Raw genomic sequence first — 24827 nt, 5'->3', positions numbered from 1 at the left:
AAGCAAGGATCGCAGCGAGTTTTAGGAGCTTATAGAGGCGTGGTAACTAGCGCTTCTGTCAATACATTGTATATCCGTTTCTATGGCAACTAGACAGGTGAAGTTTAGCTACCGGAACTCTGGTCTGGATATGTTTAGATATACAAGTGATGAGATGAATTATGTGGCGTTACTGTCGCAATCTGTTATCCTTATCCTTAACATTATGGGTTTGTTTATCACATATATATGTATATATTTTGTCACTCTTTAATGTAAGAAAGGCTGGGGGTCATGTCGCAGGTGGATGAAGTCAGACCTGGGGTGTGTCTATCCACAGTGTGCTGCACGGCGTTCAGCTGTTCACAGGGTATAAAGGTTACAAAATGGGGTGAGTACTTGTTCTGTCACAATTTTCTCTGTCTGAGAAAAGGGGTGAAACCCAAAAACGTCACATGGGATAAATCGTGGTGAATGCATACATTTCTACTACTTAATTTTTTGGAAGCAACCTGGGTGGCTGATTTCAAATCATGAGTGCTGGCCTCTACACATGTGACTCGTTAGCGTTACATGGATGCGGGTGTGAATGGGGAGCAGGTGTGTTGAATTTGCTGTTATTGCTCTCACATACTCTCTCATACTGGTCACTGGAAGTTTAACATGGCACCTCATTGCAAAGAACTCTCTGAGGATCTGAAAAAAGAATTGTGGCTCTACATACAAATGTCCTAGGCTATAAGAAGATTGCCAAGACCCTGAAACTGAGCTGCAGCACGGTGGGCAAGACCATACAGCGGTTTCACAGGACAGGTTCCACTCAGAACAGGCCTCGCCATGGTCGACCAAAGAAGTTGAGTGCACGTGCTCAGCGTCATATCCAGAGGTTGTCTTTGGGAAATAGACGTATAAGTGCTGCCAGCATTGCTGCAGAGGTTGAAGGGTTCGGGGGTCAGCCTGTCAGTGCTCAGACCATATGCCGCACACTATATCAAATTGGTCTGCATGGCTGTCGTCCCAGAAGGAAGCCTCTTCTAAAGATGATGCACAAGACAGCCCACAAACAGTTTGCTGAAGACAAGCATACTAAGGACATGGATTACTGGAACCATGTCCTGTGGTCCGATGAGACCAAGATAAACTTATTTGATTCAGATGGTATCAAGCGTGTGTGGCGGCAACTAGGTGAGGAGTACAAAGACAAGTGTGTCTTGCCTACAGTCAAGCATGGCGATGGGAGTGTCATGGTCTGGGCCTGCATGAGTGCTGCCGGCACTGGGGAGCTACAGTTCATTGAGGGAACCATGAATGCCAACATGTACTGTGACATACTGAAGCAGAGCATGATCCCCTACCTTTGGAGACTGGGCCGCAGGGCAGTATTCCAACATGATAACGACCTTAAACACACCTCCAAGACGACCACTGCCTTGCTAAAGAAGCTGAGGGTAAAGGTGATGGACTGGCCAAGCATGTCTCCAGACCTAAATTCTATTGAGCATCTGTGGGGCATCCTCAATCGGAAGGTGGGGGTCGCAAGGTCTCTAACATCCACCATCTCTGTGATGTCATCATGGAAGAGTGGAAGAGGACTCCAGTGGCAACCTGTGAAGCTCTGGTGAACTCCATGCCCAAGAGGGTTAAGGCAGTGCTGGAAAATAATGGTGGCCACACAAAATATTGACACTTTTGACCCAATTTGGACATTTCCAAATAGGGGTGTATTCACTTTTGTTGCAAACGGTTTAGACATTAATGGCTGTGTGTTGAGTTATTTTGAGGGGACAGCAAATTTACACTGTTATACAGGCTGTACACTCACTACTTTACATTGTAGCAAAGTATAATTTCTTCAGTGTTGTCACATGAAAAGATATAATTAAATATTTACAAAAATGTGAGGGGTGTACTCACTTTTGCGAGATACTGTATATACAGTTGTGCTCATAAGTTTACATACCCTGGCAGAATTTATGATTTCTTGGCCATTTTTCAGAGAATTTGAATGATAACACATTCAAAAACATTCAAAAACGTTTCTTTCACTCATGGTTAGTGTTTGGCTGAAGCCATTCATTATCAATTAACTGTGTTTAATGACAACAGAAACTACCCAAATGACCCTGATCAAAAGTTTACATACCCTGGTGATTTTGGCCTGATAACATGCACACAAGTTGACACAAAGGGGTTTGAATCGCTATTAAAGGTAACCATTCACACCTGTGATATGTTTGCTTGTAATTAGTGTGAGTGTATAAAAGGTCAATGAGTTTCTGGACTCCTGACAGACCCTTGCATCTTTCATCCAGTGCTGCACTGACGATTCATGGGGAAAGCAAAAGAATTGTCAAAGAATTTGCGGGAAAAGGTAGTTGAACTGTATAAAATAGGAAAGGGATATAAAAAGATATCCAAGGAATTGAGAATGCAAATCAGCAGTGTTCAAACTCTAATCAAGAAGTGGAAAATGAGGGGTTCTGTTGAAACCAAACCACAGTCAGCTAGACCAACTAAACTTGCCAGGAAAATTGTTCGGGATGCAAAGACAAACCCACAAAGAACTTCAGGTGAAATACAGGACTCTCTCAAAAGATGTGGTGTGGCTGTTTCAAGATGCACAATAAGGAGGCAGTTGAAGAAAGATGGGCTGCATGGTCGAGACGCCAGAAGAAAGCCATTACTACGCAAATGCCACAAAGTATCCCGTTTACAATACGCCAAACAGCACAGAGACAAGCCTCAAACCTTCTGGCACAAAGTCATTTGCAGTGATGAGACCAAAATTGAGCTTTTTGGCCACAACCATAAATGCTACATTTGGAGAGGAGTCAACAAGGCCTATGATAAAAGGTACACCATTCCTACTGTGAAACACGGAGGTGGATCGCTGATGTTTTGGGGATGTGTGACCTACAAAGGCACAGGAAATTCGGTCAGAATTGATGGCAAGAGGAATGCAGTATGTTATCAAACAGAACCCCTCATTTTCCAATTCTTGAGTTTGAGTTTGAACACTGCTGATTTGCATTCTCAATTCCTTGGATATCTTTTTATATCCCTTTCCTGTTTTATACAGTTCAACTACCTTTTCCTGCAGATCCTTTGACAATTCTTTTGCTTTCCCCATGACTCAGACTCCAGAAACGTCAGTGCAGCACTGGATGAAAGATGCAAGGGTCTGTCAGGAGTCCAGAAACTCATTGACCTTTTATACACACACACTAATTACAAGCAAACATATCACAGGTGAGGATGGTTACCTTTAATAACCATTCAAACCCCTTTGTGTCAACTTGTGTGCATGTTATCAGGCCAAAATCACCAGGATATATAAACTTTTGATTAGGGTCATTTGGGTAGTTTCTTTTGTCATTATGATTTAAAAAGAGTAAACACAGTTGATTGATAATAAATTGCTTCAGCCAAACACTAACCATGAGTGAAAGAAAAGTTTTTGTGTTATCATTCATATTCTCTGAAAAATGGCCAAGAAATCATTAATTCTGCCAGGGTATGTAAACTTATGAGCACAACTGTATGTATATATATGTATGTGTGTGTGTGTATATATGTGTGTGTATATATATATATATATATATATATATATATATATACATACATATACATATTCAAAACACGGATGAGGACTGCACTCTCTGCACTGGACTGGGTACATGACCCTGCAATATGCTCAACCCTGGGTGCTCAATGTCACGCACAGGAAGCTGTGCTGTCCCCAGAGTCACAGGCAGTTAACCCCAGACAGGTCTGGGTGCAAGGCTCAAAGGGACTGCACTCTCAGACTGGACTGGGTACACATCCCATGACCCTGCAACATCCTCAGGCCTGGGTGCTTAATGGCACTCACAGGTTTTGGAAGGGACCTTGACGTGGTACCTGGGCTTGTCCCATTTGGCCAGATGCTGTAACTAACCCTTCCATTTTTTCTTTTAATCTGAGCTGAGAGCTTGTAAATGAGTGCTGGATTTTCTCTGTGTGTTGAATATATATATATATTTATTTATTTTCATCTGTCAGAGAATTTCATATCATTGCAGTTCTTACCATAAAGAACCCCTTTACATTGATGTTTTTAAAATTTCTGTTTACCTCTATTTTTTGCACTGTCCCACTGATGTAGCAGGTCAGCTGAGATTTGCTTATATGTGTTGTATACATATGTGTATAATGTAATCATATCACCTCTGAGACACCTCTTTTCCAGTGTAAATAATTGCAGGATTTCCATCCTTTCATCATGTTTTAGTTTAAAGAGACGGTAAACATTAAAAATCAATGCATTGGATATCAATAATTATTGCAGTGCATGGATTATTATTGTAACCACATTTCCATCCAAAGGGGAGGAGAGTCCACAGCTTCATTCATTACTTTTGGGAATTAAGAACCTGGCCACCAGGAGGAGGCAGACACCCCAGCCAAAGGCTTAAATACCTCCCCCACTTCCCTCATCCCCCAGTTATTCTTTGCGTTTCGTCACAGGAGGACGGCAGAGAAGTGTCAAAGATCGGAGTAGTCTCTTATGGAGGGTAGTACTCTTTGCATTGGGACTGGAGTTTTAAGTAGTCCTGTCAGCCTTTCAGTGAGAGCCTGGGCGAAAGTTAGAGTCCAGAGATGCAGGGAGAGTATTTCTGAGAAACCATCCCGACTCATATTAACAGCTCTACAAGCAATTGACAAGTTTCGCTGCCTGCTTTTTACACTGAAGTCCATGTCAGGAATGAGGCTACTAACCTGTCGCACTTGAAGGGCCGCCGTGTTCCTGTTCCACGGCGTAGATTCTGGTAAGATTGTTTCATTTTTTATTACATAATGATAACACGGAAGACAGGGTCACAGTGTGACACCTTTTATCTTTAAAGAATCAAGGGTTAATATTCCTGGAAAATAAATTATTGAACAGGGGGGGTTTATACATGATATTGTTTATTGTGTCATTGCTGCGTTATGTGCAAGATGAGACTCTGGCAATGTGTGGAACCTTCAGGTGACTTATGGGAGTATTGCGTGGCCCTTTTCTCCTGTTAAGTGTGGTCAGTCCACGGGTCATCATTACTTCTGGGATATTAACTCCTCCCCAACAGGAAGTGCAAGAGGATCACCCAGCAGAGCTGCTATATAGCTCCTCCTCTCTACGTCACACCCAGTCATTCTCTTGCACCCAACTAATAGATAGGATGTGTGAGAGGACTGTGGTGATTATACTTAGTTTTATATCTTCAATCAAAAGTTTGTTATTTTAAAACAGCACCGGAGTGTGTTGTTCCTTCTCAGGTAGAATTTGAAGAAGAATCTACCTGAGTTTTTGTATGATTTTAGCCGGCGTAGTTAAGATCATTTTGCTGTTCTCGGCCATCTGAGGAGTGAGGTAAACTTCAGATCAGGGGACAGCGGGCAGGTTCACCTGCAAAGAGGTATGTAGCAGCATATTATTTTCTGAGGAATGGAATTGACTGAGAAAATACTGCCAATACCTATATAATGTAAGTTCAGCCTTAAATGCAGTAGTAGCAACTGGTATCAGGCTGTCATGTATGTATATTTACACTTCAGTATTCTGGGGAATGGCACTTCACTGGGATAATACTGTATGCATAAAACTTTAGCCTAACTTGCAGTGAGAACGACTAGCAGCAGGCTTTCTAATGACACTTCATTTATTTGATGTTAAACGTTTTGCTGGCATGTTAAATCGTTTAATTATCTGAGGTACTGGGTGAAAAATTGTTTTGGGCACTGTTTTTTTTCCACTTGGCGGTCGTTTTATTTAATTTAAGACAGTTTACTGATCTCCCTCACTGTTGTGTGTGAGGGGGAGGGGCCTATTTTGGCGCTTTTGCTACGCATCAGAAATTCAGTCACAAGTCTGTTTTCTTCCCTGCATGATCGGATCGTCTCTACAGAGCTCAAGGGTCTTCAAAAATTATTTTGAGGGAGGTAATCACTCACAGCAGACTTGTGAGATTGTGCTTTGACTGTGATAAAAAATGTTTATATTCTGTACATTTTTTCTGCTATTTAAGGGTTAGTTATCCATTGCTAATGGGGGCAATCCTTTGCTAAAATTGTGTTTTTACCGGAAAGAATTTGATTTTATAGTTTCTCCGGTTTATTGTTACTCAGCTGTCATAACTTTTTTTCTGTGCTTCTTAAAGGCACAGTACGTTTTTCATATTATTTGTAAATTGAGTTGAAAAGTATTTCCAAGTTTGCTAGTTTAATTGCTAGTGTGTTAAACATGTCTGACTCAGAGGAATATCTCTGTGCTATATGTGCTAAAGCCAAAGTGGAGCCCAATAGAAATTTATGTACTAATTGCATTGATGCTACTTTAAATAAAAGTCAATCCGTACAAATTGAACATCATTCACCAAACAACGAGTGGAGAGTTATGCCGACTAACTCGCCTCACGTGTCAGTACCTGCATCTCCCGCTCGGGAGGTGCGTGATATTGTAACGCCGAGTACTTCAGGGCGGCCATTACAAATCACATTACAGGACATGGCTAATGTTATGACTGAAGTTTTGTCTAAATTACCAGAACTTAGAGGTAAGCGTGATCACTCTGGGGTGAAAACAGAGTGCGCTGATAATAATAGGGCCATGTCAGATACTGCGTCACAGTATGCAGAACATGAGGACGGAGAGCTTCAATCTGCAGGTGACGGTTCTGATCCCAATAGAGTGGATTCAGACATTTCTAATTTTAAGTTTAAGCTTGAAAACCTCCGTATACTGCTAGGGGAGGTATTAGCGGCTCTGAATGATTGTAACACCGTTGCAATCCCAGAGAAATTATGTAGGCTGGATAGATACTATGCGGTACCGGCGAGTACTGACGTATTTCCTATACCTAAGAGGCTTACAGAGATAATTACTAAGGAGTGGGATAGGCCCGGTGTACCCTTTTCCCCCCCTCCTGTATTTAGAAAAATGTTTCCAATAGACGCCACCACACGGGACTTATGGCAGACGGTCCCTAAGGTGGAGGGAGCGGTTTCTACTCTGGCTAAGCGTACCACTATCCCGGTGGAGGATAGCTGTGCCTTTTCAGATCCAATGGATAATTAGAGGGTTACCTTAAGAAAATGTTTGTTCAACAAGGTTTTATATTGCAACCCCTTGCATGTATTGCATCTGTCACGGCCGCGGCCGCTTTTTGGTCCGAGTCCCTGGAAGAGACTCTTGACTCAATAACTATAGATGAGATTTCAAACAAGCTTAAAACACTTAAGCTAGCTAATTCATTTGTTTCAGATGCCGTAGTACATTTAACTAAACTTACGGCTAAGAATTCCGGATTCGCCATTCAGGCACGCAGAGCACTGTGGCTAAAATCCTGGTCAGCTGACGTTACTTCTAAATCTAAATTACTTAACATACCTTTCAAAGGGCAGACCTTATTCGGGCCCGGTTTGAAAGAAATTATCGCTGACATTACAGGAGGTAAAGGCCATGCCCTACCTCAAGACAGAGCCAAACCTAGGGCTAGACAGTCTAATTTTCGTTCCTTTCATAATTTCAAGGCAGGAGCAGCATCAACTTCCTCTGCACCAAAACAGGAAGGAGCTGTTGCTCGCTACAGACAAGGCTGGAGACCTAACCAGTCCTGGAACAAGGGCAAGCAGGCCAGAAAACCTGCTGCTGCCCCTAAGACAGCATGAATTGAGGGCCCCCGATCCGGGAACGGATCTAGTGGGGGGCAGACTTTCTCTCTTCGCCCAGGCTTGGGCAAGAGATGTTCAGGATCCCTGGGCGTTAGAGATCATATCTCAGGGATATCTTCTGGACTTCAAATCCTCTCCCCCAAAAGGGAGATTTCATCTGTCAAGGTTGTCAACAAACCAAATAAAGAAAGAGGCGTTTCTACGCTGTGTACAAGATCTTTTACTAATGGGAGTGATCCATCCGGTTCCGCGGTCGGAACACGTACAGGGGTTTTACTCAAATCTGTTTGTGGTTCCCAAGAAAGAGGGAACCTTCAGACCAATCTTGGATTTAAAGATCCTAAACAAATTCCTAAGAGTTCCATCGTTCAAAATGGAAACTATTCGGACAATCCTACCCATGATCCAAAAGGGTCAGTACATGACCACAGTGGATTTAAAGGATGCTTACCTTCACATACCGATTCACAAAGATCATTACCGGTATCTAAGGTTTGCCTTATTAGACAGGCATTACCAGTTTGTAGCTCTTCCATTCGGATTGGCTACGGCTCCAAGAATCTTCACAAAGGTTCTGGGTGCTCTTCTGGCGGTACTAAGACCGCGAGGAATTTCGGTAGCTCCGTACCTAGACGACATTCTGATACAAGCTTCAAGCTTTCAAACTGCCAAGTCTCATACAGAGTTAGTACTGGCATTTCTAAGGTCGCATGGGTGGAAGGTGAACGAGAAGAAGAGTTCTCTCTTTCCACTCACAAGAGTTCCCTTCTTGGGGACTCTTATAGATTCTGTAGAAATGAAGATCTACCTGACAGAAGACAGGTTAACAAAGCTTCAAAATGCTTGCCGTGTCCTTCATTCCATTCAACACCCGTCAGTGGCTCAATGCATGGAGGTGATCGGCTTAATGGTAGCGGCAATGGACATAGTACCCTTTGCACGCCTACATCTCAGACCGCTGCAATTGTGCATGCTAAGTCAGTGGAATGGGGATTACTCAGATTTGTCCCCAACTCTGAATCTGGATCAAGAGACCAGAAATTCTCTTCTATGGTGGCTTTCTCGGCCACATCTGTCCAGGGGGATGCCATTCAGCAGGCCAGATTGGACAATTGTAACAACAGACGCCAGCCTACTAGGTTGGGGCGCTGTCTGGAATTCTCTGAAGGCTCAGGGATCATGGACTCAGGAGGAGAGTCTCCTGCCAATAAACATTCTGGAATTGAGAGCAGTTCTCAATGCCCTTCTGGCTTGGCCCCAGTTAACAACTCGGGGGTTCATCAGGTTTCAGTCGGACAACATCACGACTGTAGCTTACATCAACCATCAAGGAGGGACAAGAAGCTCCCTAGCGATGATGGAAGTATCAAAGATAATTCGCTGGGCAGAGTCTCACTCTTGCCACCTATCAGCAATCCACATCCCGGGAGTGGAGAACTGGGAGGCGGATTTCCTAAGTCGTCAGACTTTTCATCCGGGGGAGTGGGAACTTCATCCGGAGGTCTTTGCCCAAATACTTCGACGTTGGGGCAAACCAGAGATAGATCTCATGGCGTCTCGACAGAACGCCAAGCTTCCTTGTTACGGGTCCAGATCCAGGGATCCGGGAGCGGTCCTGGTAGATGCTTTGACAGCACCTTGGACTTTCGGGATGGCTTATGTGTTTCCACCCTTCCCGATGCATCCTCGATTGATTGCCAGGATCAAACAGGAGAGAGCATCGGTGATTCTAATAGCGCCTGCGTGGCCACGCAGGACCTGGTATGCAGATCTAGTGGACATGTCATCCTGTCCACCTTGGTCTCTGCCTCTGAGACAGGACCTTCTGATCCAGGGTCCCTTCAAACATCAAAATCTAATTTCTCTGAAGCTGACTGCCTGGAAATTGAACACTTGATTTTATCAAAACGTGGATTTTCTGAGTCAGTAATTGATACCTTAATACAGGCTAGGAAGCCTGTTACCAGAAAGATTTACCATAAAATATGGCGTAAATACTTATATTGGTGCGAATCCAAATGTTACTCATGGAGTAAGGTTAGGATTCCTAGGATATTGTCTTTTCTACAAGAAGGTTTAGAAAAGGGTTTATCCGCTAGTTCCTTAAAGGGACAGATCTCAGCTCTGTCCAGTCTTTTACACAAACGTCTGTCAGAAGTTCCAGACGTTCAGGCTTTTTGTCAGGCTTTGGCCAGGATTAAGCCTGTGTTTAAAACTGTTGCTCCACCATGGAGTTTAAACTTAGTTCTTAACGTTTTACAGGGTGTTCCGTTTGAACCCCTTCATTCCATTGATATCAAATTGTTATCTTGGAAAGTTCTGTTTTTAATGGCTATTTCCTCGGCTCGAAGAGTCTCTGAGTTATCTGCCTTACATTGTGATTCTCCTTATCTGATTTTTCATTCAGACAAGGTAGTTCTGCGTACTAAACCTGGGTTCTTACCTAAGGTGGTCACTAACAGGAATATCAATCAAGAGATTGTTGTTCCATCTTTGTGTCCTAATCCTTCTTCAAAGAAGGAACGTCTTCTACACAATCTAGATGTAGTCCGTGCCCTGAAATTTTATTTACAGGCAACTAAAGATTTTCGACAAACGTCTTCCCTGTTTGTCGTTTATTCTGGTCAGAGGAGAGGTCAAAAAGCTTCTGCTACCTCTCTCTCTTTTTGGCTTCGTAGCATAATACGTTTAGCTTATGAGACTGCTGGACAGCAGCCTCCTGAAAGAATTACAGCTCATTCTACTAGAGCTGTGGCTTCCACTTGGGCCTTTAAGAATGAGGCCTCTGTTGAACAGATTTGCAAGGCTGCAACTTGGTCTTCTCTTCATACTTTTTCCAAATTTTACAAATTTGACACTTTTGCTTCTTCGGAGGCTGTTTTTGGGAGAAAGGTTCTTCAGGCAGTGGTTCCTTCCGTATAAAGATCCTGCCTGTCCCTCCCGTCATCCGTGTACTTTAGCTTTGGTATTGGTATCCCAGAAGTAATGATGACCCGTGGACTGACCACACTTAACAGGAGAAAACATAATTTATGCTTACCTGATAAATTCCTTTCTCCTGTAGTGTGGTCAGTCCACGGCCTGCCCTGTCTTTTATGGCAGGTCTAAATTTTTTAAATTATACTCCAGTCACCACTGCACCCTTTAGTTTCTCCTTTCTCGTTGGTTCTCGGTCGAATGACTGGGTGTGACGTAGAGAGGAGGAGCTATATAGCAGCTCTGCTGGGTGATCCTCTTGCACTTCCTGTTGGGGAGGAGTTAATATCCCAGAAGTAATGATGACCCGTGGACTGACCACACTACAGGAGAAAGGAATTTATCAGGTAAGCATAAATTATGTTTTTTGTCACGTTTTCTCCTTAAGCAGGGGCGGTCCTGCCAGGCATTCCATGTGACCGGGTGTGGCTATCTCTTTCTCTGTTGATCAGCGGCGCAGGAGACAAAACGGTTTCTGTAGTCCGGGTCATAGGAGGTGGTGAGTGCCCCCGGCCATTGGAGGTTACAAAGGTGCCTATTTATTAAGTTAATCTAGTCCTTAATAACAGTGCAGGCTATGGAGGACTCTGATGCGTTAGAGGGTTCTCCCTCTTTAACAAGGTCTCATTCCTGTGTTTATTGTGAGGAGGTTCTGGTAGAACAGCCTGCTTAACTATGTTCCACATGCCTTAATAAAGTTATGACATCTAAAAGTAAACGGATGTCTAGTACTACTGAGCCGTCCACCTCTGAGGGTTCTGTCCCGTGAGGTGTGTTACCTATATTCATCTCCAATTGCACATGCATTGCCCCAGGGTCCAACCATTACTCCTGCGGGAGAGATTCGTTGATCGTCAGATTTTGCGGATCAACTGCAAACGGCGGTATCGAAATTGATTCATGCCTTACCATGTTCTGCTAAGTGCAAGCATAGGGCGTATCATGGCGGCCCGACCCAGGGGTTGTCTACACCTATGGAAGTATCAGAGGCATTATACGATGACGAGGAACACTCCGACTCTTCGGAGGAGGCCCCTTCTGAGTCGGAGTCTGTGTCATCTAAACCTCCGGCTGTGGAGGAGCCTGACTTTAGGTTTAGGATAGAGAATTTGCGCTGTTTGCTGAAGCAAGTGCTTGCTACTCTGGAGGTTCCGGAACCAAAGCTTCCGGAGGAACCTGCGATTCCTAAGCTTGATAAGGTATTTGAGGACAGGGTGGTGCCTCAGGCTTCCCGGTTCCTGTTAAGATGGCTAATATTATTAAGAATGAATGGAAGCGATTAGATTCTTCCTTTTCCCCTTCTTCTTCCTTTAAGAAACTGTTCCCCATTCCGGACTCTCAGTTTGAGCTGTGGGGTACTGTCCCTAAGGTGGATGGTGCTATCTCCACGCTCGCGAAGCGGACAACTATTCCCCTCGAGGATAGTTCGTCGTTTAAAGAGCCCATGGATAAAAAGTTGGAAAACATGTTAAGGAAGATGTTTCAACACACAGGGTTTGTTTTTCAGCTGGCATCGGCCGTAGCCGCAGTTGCCTAAGCTGCAACATATTGGTTTGAATCCCTGTGTGAAATGGTCGAGGGGGAGACTTACATTGATGAGACACAGGATAAGATTAAGGTGCTGAAGATCGCCAATTCTTTCATCTGTGATGCCAATATGCTAAGGTGTCAGGTTTTTCCATTTTAGCTCGCAGGGCTCTGTGGCTAAATTCTTGGTCTGTGGACATGACCTCTAAGTCGAGGCTGTTGTCCCTGCCTTTTCAAGGAAAGATTCGGTTTGGTCCAGGATTGGATTCGATCATATCCACAGTTACGGGAGGCAAGGGAGCTTTCCTACCGCAGGATAAGAACACTAGGCCTAAAGGATTTACTTTTCGTCCCTTTCGTGCGGACAAGGCCCAGCGCCAGCAGCCCACCGCGAAAGCGGACCAGTTCAAGGGAACTTGGAAGCCGGCTCATTCTTGGAACAAGTCTAAGCAGAGCAAGAAGCCCGCCGAGACAAAATCGGCATGAAGGGGCGGCCCCTGACTGTTCTCCAGACCAAGTAGGGGGCAGATTATCTCTCTTCTCAGAAGCCTGGTTACAGGACGTTCAGGACCTTTGGGTTCTGGAGGTTGTCGCCCAGGGTTACAGGATAGGGTTCAGATCCCATCCGCCCAGGGGCAGATTTCTCCTATCAAACCTGTCTTCAAGACCAGAAATAGAGAGGCCTTTCTAGAGTGTTTGAGGGATCTCTCCTCTCTCTGCGTTATCGTACCAGTACCCCTAGCAGAAAAAGTCTAGGGTACTATTCAAATCTGTTTGTGGTTCCAAAGAAGGAGGGCACGTTCCCTTTCCCCTAGCATGGTCAAGAATAATATTCCACCTACAGAATTTAAGTGGCTAACACACAAAGGCAATTTCAGATGTGGCAGTAGAAACTGCAATACTTGCATTACAATCTTAAGAGGTGATTCTTTTAAATCAAGTATCACCAATCAAAAAAATGTGATTGTGTTCTATGCAAATTGTGGCACCCAATAGGTGATCTACATGTTAACCTGTAATTTATGTAAAAGTCAATATATAGGACAAACCTCTAGAGAGTTAAGAAAAAGAGTGGGGGAACACATCAGAGATGTCAAGAATTACGTAAAAGAATCAGCAGTAGCAAGCCATTTCAATGGCATACATTTAACTAATAAAGCAGATATATCGGTACAAGCCATAGACTTAGCCAGAGTTCCTACGAGGGGAGGGAACAAAAATAAAATATTAGATAAGAAAGAACTATTTTGGATTTTAAAACTTAAAACAAGAATACCCACAGGAATGAATAGGGAATTTGATATTAGCTATTTTATAGACAACTAATGTCTGATTGAGACTGTATCCTATGTTCTTTTTTCTATATACTCTTCAACTTGGAAAATTTATTATTTTTACCTTCATGAATGATTTATATTTTGCCATTTACCATAATAGTCTGTGTATTTACCTCCAGATATTCTGTCCCATTTGTTAAATAGTGGTTAATTTTCTCTGCCTTAAATTGGAAAAATTTCCTAAGGAGTTGGTCAATAAAATCTAGTATTTAGTTTTTTTACAACTGTAGCCCAAGTGGAGAAATTATAATAATTTGTTCAAATTTTCTAGGTATAGACATTTATGTATTAATTGTATTGTGTCACCACATCACTGTGATTATAATTCTGTTTTTCATTATTTTTAACCTTTACTTGATATGTGGTTTTAAATTGTGTTGGAGTAGCAAGGGTTAATCATTTGGTGCCTCAGGTATAAATTGACTAACATCGCTACACCTCATTAGTCTATGATAAAGCCCCACCAGGGGGCGCGAAACGCGTAAGACTGGCCTTGTATGTTTGGCTGCCCTCTGTCTGGGAACACCTTATCTTTTAATATGCTGCAATAAACGGATGTTTTAATTTTTCACCTAACCGAGTAGTGCCTGCTCCTTTCTTGTTCCTTGGATTCAAATCTTTTTGTGGTTCCAAAGAAGGAGGACACGTTCCGTCTGATTCTGGACCTAAAGTGTTTAAACAAGTTTCTGAGTGTTCCGTCGTTCAAAATGGAAACTATCAGATCTATTCTGCCCCTTGTTCAAGAGGGACAGTTCATGACAACTATAAACTTGAAGGACTACATGGGAGATAAAGCATCATAAGATAAAGCATTGCAAGTGTTAACTGAGGTGGTAGAGATTATTTTAATTGCAGAAGACTGTGTTTAAAAGGAAGCGGTAGCTAGTAAAAAGTAGTCTATGAGTACGGCATTGAAGCCAAAACACGTAAGACTTGTCTGCACATGAGCTATGGAACCTTTTATATGAAATGTTTTTAATTGAATTTTAATAAAAGATTCTGGAATTGTATTACTTTGGTGAGACTTTGGATTTATTTTTCTTTTCTTTGGATAGCAGCATAGTCATCCCTACATACGCTTTCTAAATTCTACTACTTTGATGTTTTTGCTTTTTTTGGAAGCTGCTTTTGATAGGAAAGTCCTTCAGGCAGCAGTGTCTGGAAATTAGGTGCCTGCCTTTTCAAAATTGTTATGTAGCCCTCATTACTTGTGGACTCCACATCTTGGGTATTAGTTTCCCAGAAGTAATGAACTTATGGACTCTGACCACCTTACGAAAGAAAGAAAAATTTATTTATTTTGATGTGGTGAGAATCCACGAGGTCTGCACCTCTTTATTTGTAAATTTTGGAGTTCTATATTTGCACCTTATTTCACTGCTTCTGTCTTTTCCTACCTTTTTTATAACTCTCCTTCTTGGCTATACGTTAAACTGGCTTATCAGTGAGGTGTAAGGGATGAAATACTCTTGGAGTTTTGAGAAATCTTTAATGCCTCCTAGTGGCCAGGAGTTGAATCCCAGCAGTAATGAACTTGTGGACTCTCACCACCTCGAAAGAAATTAATTTATCAGGTAAGCATACATTTTGTTTTTCTTTGTGAGAAATATCACAGACCTCCCAGTTGAAATGTAATTTTGTACACCAATCCCCTGGTCTACGGTGAACTGCTCCTTGTGGATCCCCAGGTAAAATGAGGACTAGTCCACCAATCCCCTGGTTTGCAGATGCTGTTACTGATTAAGATCCTTGGTATAATGCTCGCAACTAGACCAACTTGCTGCGGTAAGCGCAGTGGACGAAGGTGCAGATCAGTAAGTACTTTGCACCTTCATAGCCCACCAGCTATTAGTATTAGTAACATGTACACATGCTTCACGTAGTCTGGGGACATATATTCGTACACCATAAACCTCCTTATATTAGCAGTTTATAGCACTTTTAGGCAATTTAGACCCAGACCACATGAAGGTTCAGCTTCCATACCAATCCAGTGTCTGATGGGGGACAGATTGTCTCTTTCAGTAGGCTTGAGAGAGATCTGTTCAGTATCCCTGGGTATTGTAAATCATTTCCCAGGGGTATAGAATAAGCTTTCGTTCAAGGCCTCCTTGGGAAAGATCATTTCTGTCTCAAGTGCCTCGAGATCCTTTAAAGGGACATGAAACTCAAATGTTTTCTTTCATGATTCAGGTAGAGTATGCAATTTTAACAAACTTTCCCATTTATTTATTTTATCTCATTTTGTTTTGTTTCCTTGTATCTTTTGTTGTATACCTAGGTAGGCTCAGAAGCTGCTGATTGGTGGCTGCACATATACACCTCTTGTCATTGGCTTTCAGCTAGCTTCCAATAGCGTATTACTGCTCCTTCAACAAAGAGTATGTTTCAACCTGTTTTAGATCTCAAAATATCTCAAAACAAATTCCTGAAAGTTCCAACTTGCGAAATGGAGACTATTTACACCTTACTTTCTTTAGTGCAGTAGGGTCAGTTTATGTCCATAGACTTAAGAGATGCTTAATTGCATATCCTTATGTACAGGGATCATGTCAAGTTTCTGAGATTTGCTTTTCTGAACAAGCATTATCAGTTTGTGGCCCTTACTTTCGGTGTGGTTACTGCCTCCAAAAGTCTAGGGAGCTCTGTTGTCATCTGTAAATAGAGCTCAAGGAAACTCCTTGCTTGGACTACCTTCTTGTTCAGGCTTCCTCTTTTCATCTGGTTGTGTCTCACACTCAGAAGGTACTTCAGTTGCTTCAGAGTCACAGTTGGAAAGTAAATCTTCCAGACCTATGTGTCTTTTTTTCTGAGGTTCTAAATTGTGTGTGTCTATGCAGTTGTCCCTGATAGATCAGCACAGACTAAAGTTGCAACAGACCTTTGCCCTTTTGCAGAGGAATTTTCTCTGTTCCGTTTTTCAGTGCATGGAAGTTGTGGGGTTATGGTTGCTGCCTCAAACGCAGTTCCATTTGCCAGATTTCATCTTCTTGCACTCCAATTGCATATGCTGCATCAATGAAATGGGGATAACAAAGATCTGTCTCACATCAGATCACAGGACAAGACAGTCCCTTGCTTGGTTCAGGGGGCCTTCTTTTTTCACCCAGCGTGGGTAGTAATTTTCACAGATGCCAGCCTGTTAGCTTGGGGTGCAGTCTGGGGGTCTCGCACAGGGCAGGGACTTTGGTCTCCTCAGGAGGCTAGGTTACCCATAAATATTCTGGAACTCCGTGCAGAGCTTCCTAGAGTTGGCCCAACCTCAGACAGGAATCTTTTATGCAATTCCAGTCAGACAATGTCCCAGCAGTGACCTGTGTAATTCATCAAGGAGGAGCTTGCAGTTCATTACCAATGAGGGAAGTGTCCACATTCCGGGTGTTAACAATTTGGAGGCAAAATTTCTGAATTGCCAGTCTCTTCACCTATGGAAAATGAATTAGGACTCTGAATCAGGAAGTTTTCGGCCAAATTGGGAAACATTTGGGTCTGCTAGAGATAAATATCATGACCTCTCACTTCAATCACAAGCTGCCCCTCAGTATTGTGCCAGGTTTGCGGGGCCCTTGGGCAAGTCTAATAGATGCAATAGAGGTTACCTGGACTTTAAAGCTGATTTACATCTTCACTCTCTTTGTGTTGCTATCCAGAGTGATATCCAGAATCAAGCAGGAACAAGCCTCAGCAATTCTGATTGCTCTAGTGTGGCCTCAAAGGATTTGGTTTGTGGATATGGTTCAGTTGTCCTCGTGCCCGCCTTGGAGGCTTCCTCTGTGACGGGATCTTCTCTCTGAATGTCCATTCTTTTATTAAGATCTTAAAAATGAACATATCGGCAAAGCGATTGAATGGTTCTTGATGTATTTATCAAAGTCTGGAAAACTTTTTTTTGTGTGTGTTGTACTCACAAAGGTTATTGCTGGAATTCTTTAAGGGGGCGATTTATCAAGCTGAGGCAGGCAGGGGCGCACATACGCGCCCCTGTCCGCCGCAGCTTGCCTTTGGCAGGCTGAATTCCCCTGGCAGAATTCAGCATTGCATATGGGCGCTATTTTGCGCTCGCGTGCAATCCCGCCCCCTGCCCGTGCAAAGCCAATCATGCGTGGGCAGGAGCTGTCAATCTCCCCGGTCGGAATATATTGGGGAGATTGAAATTCACCACTTTAGAGGTGGCGAAAGGTTAGGAAAACAGTGGTCTGATAACCGCTGCTTGTTAAATACGGCGTGCAGGTTCTCTTGTGAAAACCTGCAGTTGTATGTGGTCGAAAGGCTTGCGAAGCCTTTGATAATCGACCCCTTAACATTCCTAGAGTTTTTTAGTTCCTGCAGGGAGGGTCTGGATGATGTTTTTTCAGCCAGTTCTCTAAAAGGTCAGATTTTGTCTCTTTCTGTTTTGTTTCACAAGAAATTTGCTAAAATTCCATTATTTCAGACCTTTGTTCAGCCTCTGATCAGAACTAAACCAGTTAGTCATCCATATTTTCCTCCTTGAAATCTCAATCAGGTTTTGAGGGTTCTTCAAACTCCTCTTTTTGAGCCAAATCATGGCTTAGACCTTCAGCATTTGCTATTTCTTTGGCAGGAAGGATTTACAAGCTTTCAGATTTTTTCTTGCAAAACTTTTTTTCTCATTTTTAATAAGGATAAGGCTGTTCTTCAGAAAAGCTATTCTTTTCTTCCTAAGGTAGTATCTACAGATACTATAAATCAGGAAATTGAGGTTCCTTCTTTTTGTCCAGCCCCTTAGAAATCTGAGTGTCTCCTTCATAATTTGTTGTAGGAGCTCTCGAATATTATGTGTAAGGCCCAAAAGATTATTTTTTTTCTGGTCTTTGCAAGGGTCCGAAATCTACGACTTACTTTAACTGCATGGCTTATTTGGTGGCTGGTGAGGCTCCCTCTGAGCATATTAATGCGCATTCTGCTGGAGCAGTTGACACTCCTTCGGCTTTTCATATCAAGGCTTCTATTGATCAGACAAATCCTATACATACCTCCCAACATTTCCTGTAGTTTATCAGGACTGGGAAATGAGGGAGACTTGTAGGTAGTGGCCATGGAGTGTAATATCGGTGAAGCCATGGGGTATGTTGTAGGCTGGGTTGTAATTTATAAGTGCCCAGGAAAACATGGCTGAAGTGGCAACCCTAGTGGGGCCTGTTTTGTACAAGGGTTGGGTGTGTTTTGAGCAGGAATTTGGCAGGTTATGAGAGGAGCTAGAGCCATCTATAGTTTTTCCCCAGAAACTGGGACATTTGCTATAAAGAGCTAGCTTCAAGAGAAAAACTATATGTCGTTTTCTTGTGACATGTAAATCAGTCTGGAATTATATCCAATTTAATACATAGACTATGTCTGAGAATCTTTTGGGCCTCTGTCAGTAGAAAAAGTCTTCAAACTTCTGGAACTGAAGGGTTTAAAGAGACATGGGGCCGATTTATTAAGGCCCGTATTCTGCCTAATGCAGCTGTTTCGGCTGCTCCTTAACTCGTCCGCCACCTCTGAGGCGGCGGACAGCAATCCGCCCCATCGTATATGATCGGGTTGATTGACACCCCCTGCTAGCGGCCGATTGGCCGCGAATCTGCAGGGGGCGGCATTGCACAAGCAGTTCACCAGAACTGCTTGAGCAATGATAAATGCTGACAGCGTATACTGTCTGCATTTATCGATGTGCGGCAGACATGATCTGCTACAGTGGATCAAGTCCGCTCGCACTTTCATAAATCAGCCCCATGGAAGTCAATTGTATCGAATATAAAACCAATTTTATCACCAATTTTGCTTTGTTCTCTTGGTATTCTTAATTGAAAGCTTAACCTAGGAGGTTCATATGCTAATTTCTTAGACCTTGAAGGCCACCTCTTTTCAGAAAGCATTTTAACAGTTTTTCACCACTAGAGGGTGTTAGTTCACGTATTTCATACAGATAACACTGTGCTCGTGCACGTGAAGTTATCTGGGAGCAGGCACTGATTGGCTAGACTGCAAGTCTGTCAAAAGAACTGAAATAAAGGGGCAGTTTGCAGAGGCTTAGATACAAGATAATCACAGAGGTTAAAAGTGTATTTCTACAACAGTGTTGGTTATGCAAAACTAGGGAATGGGTAATAAAGGGATTATCTATCTTTTAAAACAATACAAATTCTGGTGTAGACTGTCCCTTTAAGAGACTCTTCAATGTACTTTTTGTCATCACTTTATTCTATTGGTATCTTCTGTTGAATAGCAAACATGGGTAGGATTTAGGAGCAGCAATGCACTATTTGGAGCTAGTGATTGGTTGGATACGCACATATGCCTCTTGCCATTGGCTGACCAGATGTGTTCAGCTAGCTCTAGAACTTCACAGGCACTAAACACATAGTTATGTGCAAACCATAGTCCAATAATAAAATGCTCTTAAATGGACAGTCTAGTCAAAATTAAACTTTGATGATTCAGATAGGACATGTAATTTTAAACAACTTTTCAATTGACGATTATCATCAAATTTGCTTTGCTCTCTTGGTATTCTTTGTGGAGAGCTAAACCTGGGTAGGCTCATATGCTAATTTCTAAGCAGTTGAACTGCCTCTTATCTCAGTGCCTTTTGACAGTTCTTTAGATAGCAACTAGTTCATGTGTGTCCTATTTGATAACATTGTGCTCACTCCTGTGGATTTGTTTAAGAGTCAGCACTGATTGGCTAAAATGCAAGTCTGACAAAAGAACTTAAATAAGGGGGCAGTCTGCAGAGGCTTAGGTACAAGGTAATAACAGAGGTTAAAAAGTATATTAATATAACAGTGTTGGTTATGAAAAACTTGGGAATGGGTAATAAAGGGATTATTTATCCTTTTAAACAATAGCAATTCTGAAGTAGACTGTCACTTTAACACATTTAAACATTTTCTTTACTCTTACCAGCCTCCTCTGAAATATATTACTGCAGCCACATACACTTTTACAATTTAGAAGCAGGCTTATAATGATATTAGTGTGTATTGCTGTGCTGTGAATGTTTTCTTTCTTTAAGTTACTATAGAAAATGTTTTAGAAACTTTACACCTAATCTTTAAAGGGACATGATACCCAAATTTTGAAGCGCTTGAGAGTGATGCAGCATAGCTGTAAAAAGCTGAATAGAAAATATCACCTGAACATATGTAAAAAAGGAATATATTTTACCTCAAGTATTCACACCCCACTGTAAAGAGACTTTAGGCAGCCAATCGGGATGCTAGTCCTGGGACTTTCAAGGGGAGTGTGCATCTGGCATGTGCAGGCAGTCATGTTATTTTCCTATTCACTTTAAGGAAGTTTACTTTGAAATCTCATAATATTTCAATGAAATCTCATGAGATCACGGCAAAGCATAATCTCAGTACTGCTAATGCTGATTGGCTATAGTGATTGGCTATAGTTTGTTTGTTTGTTTTTTTTACTTGCAGCTGGACAGCAGCTGAAGTACAACTGTTCACGGAGCACTTACTCTTGTGAGCTGAAGAAATTGAGGTAAAATATCTTCCTTTTTTACATAGAGATGCTCAGGTGATATTTTTTATGTCAACTTTTTACAGTAATGCTGCATCACTTTCAAGTGATTTAGCATATTAGTATTATGTCCTTTTAAACGGACAGTCTACTCCAGAATTGTTATTGTTTGAAAAGATAGAAAATCCCTTTTATTACCCATTCCCCAGTTTTGAATAACCAACACTGTTATATTAATACACATTTTACCTCTGTGATTACCTTGTATCTAAGCCTCTGCAGACTGCCCCCTTATTTCAATTATTTGACAGACAGTTTAGCCAATCAGTGCCCTTTCATAAGTAACTCCATGGGCATGAGCACAATGTTATATATATATATATATATATGTCATAAGTTAACTAATGCTCTTTAGCTGTGAAAAACTGTCAAATGCATTCAGATAAGTGGCAGCCTTTAAAGGCTTAGAAATTAGCATATGAGCCTACCTAGGTTTAGCTTTCAACAAAAAATACCAAGAGAACAAAGAAAATGTGATGATAAAAGTAAATTGAAAAGCTTTTTAAAATTACATGCCCTATTTAAAAATAAAAGTTTATTTTGGACTTGTGTGTCCCTTTAAATTTGAACATTGTTCTCTCTACTCAGCAATGCAAGTATTAGAACATGAGCGATCAAATACTTTCATCTGACTTCAATGGAGAATCTGACAGTTAGATTTTACCTGGGTTATGCTATTTAAAAAATGCGTGATGCTTTAGGCATACTTTTAGCATTCTTAAGAAACTCCTCTTTAATTAAATCCAACATGCTGCACAAACATACTCTACAGGTCTACAAAACCATAGTGAGTCAGGGAAGAAGTATTTACTGTGTTATGAAGTGCTATACTTTTTTTACGGTCATGGAAACATTTCTTGTGTCTGTGTGTTTTTTAATTCTTTTCATATAGGTTTGTCCCAGTTAGATTAAAGGAGCAATTAAAGGGACATGAAACCCCAACATTTTTAACAACTTTCCAAATTTACTCTATTTTCTCATTTTCTTCATTCTCTTGGTATCCTTTTTGAAGAAGCAGCAATGCACTACCAGGAGCTAGTTGAAGACACTTGGTAAGCCAATGTCATGAGGCATATATGTGCAGCCACCAATCAGCAGCTCCTGAGCCTACCTAGTTATCCTTTTCAACAAAGGATACAAACAGAACAAAGCAAAGTAGATACTATAAGTAAATTGGAAAGTTATTTAAAATCACATGCTTTATCTCAATCATGAAAGAAAAAAAAAATTAGGTTTCACGTCCCTTTAAGTCCAAATTAAACTTTCATGATTCAGATAGAGCATATCATTTTAAGAGACTTTACAGTTTACTTGTAAGGTCATTAGGTCAGAGCAGGACAAACGTCCTGTACAAGGGGATATGCAAAAATTAGAAGAATGGGCAGGTAAATGGAAAATGAGATTTAATACTGGAAATTGCAAGATTCTAAATTTTGGGTGAAAAGATATTTAAATGGGACTAGACTTAGCCAATCAGAGGAGGAAAGGGATTTGGGAGTAGTAATAGATAACAAGCTAAAGGTGGGCGCACAATTTTGGACAGTGACTTCTAAGGCTAATAAGATACTAGTGTGTATTAAAAGACGCATTGATGCAAGGGAGGAATTACTTAATATAAATATATTCAAGGCTCATATACAGAGATGGCAGAAGCTCTATTTATTACAAAAAAATTGTTTGGGACAAGAGGACACAATTTAATGCTGGAGGAAAGGAGATTTAATCTCCTGCAATGGAAACTTTTAGTAGCTGTAAGAGCAATACAATTGTGGAACTCATTACCAAAGGAGGTAATGAATGCCAATACTTTAGATATATTTAAAAATGGTTTGGATACATTTCTGACTAGAAACAGAATTCAGGGATATGGTTGCTTGTGTTAAATAGGTCACCTTTTTAATGGGAGTGTATTAGATTTGTATAGGCTGAACTCAATGGACTTTAGTCTTTTTTTTTCAACCTCATTTACTATGTTACTTCCATTATAAGATTCTGAGCAGTATTTTTATAAGCACACTTTCTAAGGTACCAGCTACTACTGAGCATGTGCAAAAGTTTACATTGTATACAAGTTTGGGATTGGCTGGTGGTTGTCACATGATACAGGGACAGAAAAATGAAGTTAATTTGAAATTTGTCAGAAAAAAATCTACTTAATTTAATTTAAAATTCAGAGCAAATGCCACTGTCTTAGCTTTTTTTATGCATTTGTTGATTATGCAAGTCGACTATATTTAATGGTCTTTTAAGTAGAAACTTCATTCCTCCATTTCTGCTGATACATTAAAAAATCGTAATATGATATCATCTTATTAATTGGTGTCTATCACTTTAAAGGGACATTGTACACTAGATTTTTTTTTTTTGCATAAATGTTTTGTAGATGATCCATTTACATAGACCGTCTCAGAGTGTTTTTGTAACAATGTATAGTTTTGCTTTTTTTAATAACATTTTGCTGATTTTCAGATTCCTAACCAAGCCCCAAATTATCAGATGTAGATCTAGGTCTACAGATTCCTGTTTGCGTAATCTGTCTTTCCAAAAGCAGGGGAGGGGGAGGGTCCGCTCTTTCTGATTTCCAAGCCCCTTTCAATGGGTGTCCCAGCCTAACCTAATCAACAATGCTAAACTGGGAGCTTCTAAGTAAGTTTTTAAAAGGTTTTATACTGGATTTTTAGATCAGCATCCGTGCATATTCTTCTTTATAGTAATGTCTGTTACATGCAGTTATATGAAAATTGATGTATACTGTCCCTTTAACTGTTTTTTTTTTTGTTCTTTTTTAGGAATGAAGAAATCTGTATCATATAGTGCAAAGAAATTGTATAAAATGATAAAGAGCCTGAGAAAAAATAAATCTTAAGATGTTTTTATATTTTACTACTACGTTATTTATAAATTTTCTGTTTTCATTGGATAAAGTGAAGTGACGATATTGTAATAAAACTATGTTCATTACCACTGCTGAATTACTAGTAAATTACTTGAACAATAATCATAATAACCTTCGGTTTACACAAACAATAGAAGACCACCACCTTTCTTGACCTTTCCCTATCTATAGACAAATGGAACAAATTTAACACCACAATAGTCAGAAAACCCCTGGCATGCAACACTATCTTAAATGGACATTAAACACTAAATACATGCTAGATAGAATGATACATTCAAAGAAAAGATTAGTCCATGACTAACATGTAGATGTATTTTTTAAAGTTTCATTAGTTGTTTAATAAGTGACAAAATAAGTGTAAAGGTTTAGTGTCTATAAAACACTGGGAGCTGCCATGTTGTAACTTGTGTTACCTTCTCTGCTGTGGCCAATTAGAGACAGTTATATATAGGTCACTAGAGTGTGCAGCCAATGGTTGAGATGGATTTAATAGTGTTCTGCACTTCCATTTCTAATAGGAACTGAAAAGCTCACAATTTCAGAATGGAATTACAGGCAAAGAGGACAAAATAAATAATGAAAGTATATTGCAGAGCTGTTTTATATATACAATTTATCATTTTATATTACCATCTCAAAGTGTTTAATGTCCCTTTAAGGGCTGACTCTTGCCATGTAAAACACATCACCAGAGGCATACCCAAAGGCCAATTTATCAGAGCCCGCAGAAACTGCTCTACCACCCAAGAAAGACAAGAACAGACGGCTAAAGGACACCCCTAAACAAGACAATATAGTCTATTCCACCCAATTCAGTAGACAATACCATAGCATTGTAACATAGTGCTAAAATATTTACCAATTCTCCATTTAAATGAACA

The 24827-nt window shown here is 41.1% G+C and overlaps 1 protein-coding gene across 2 annotated transcripts in view; it reads left to right on the top strand.

Annotated features, from left to right (window-relative positions):
• TAMM41 (TAM41 mitochondrial translocator assembly and maintenance homolog) overlaps window positions 1-24011 on the top strand; it is a 147487-nt gene extending 123476 nt beyond the window's left edge. For both annotated transcript variants that reach the window (XM_053721095.1, XM_053721094.1), the window contains one exon: window positions 23837-24011. In XM_053721095.1, coding sequence (XP_053577070.1) covers window positions 23837-23913 — 77 coding nt within the window. In that variant the 3' untranslated portion in view covers window positions 23914-24011. The remainder of the gene's footprint in view (window positions 1-23836) is intronic.
• The last annotated feature ends 816 nt before the right edge of the window (window positions 24012-24827 follow it).

The sequence above is a fragment of the Bombina bombina genome, chromosome 7 (genome assembly GCF_027579735.1).
Source record: "Bombina bombina isolate aBomBom1 chromosome 7, aBomBom1.pri, whole genome shotgun sequence".
NCBI lineage: Eukaryota > Metazoa > Chordata > Amphibia > Anura > Bombinatoridae > Bombina > Bombina bombina.
This window is presented reverse-complemented; position numbering and strand designations above follow the sequence as displayed.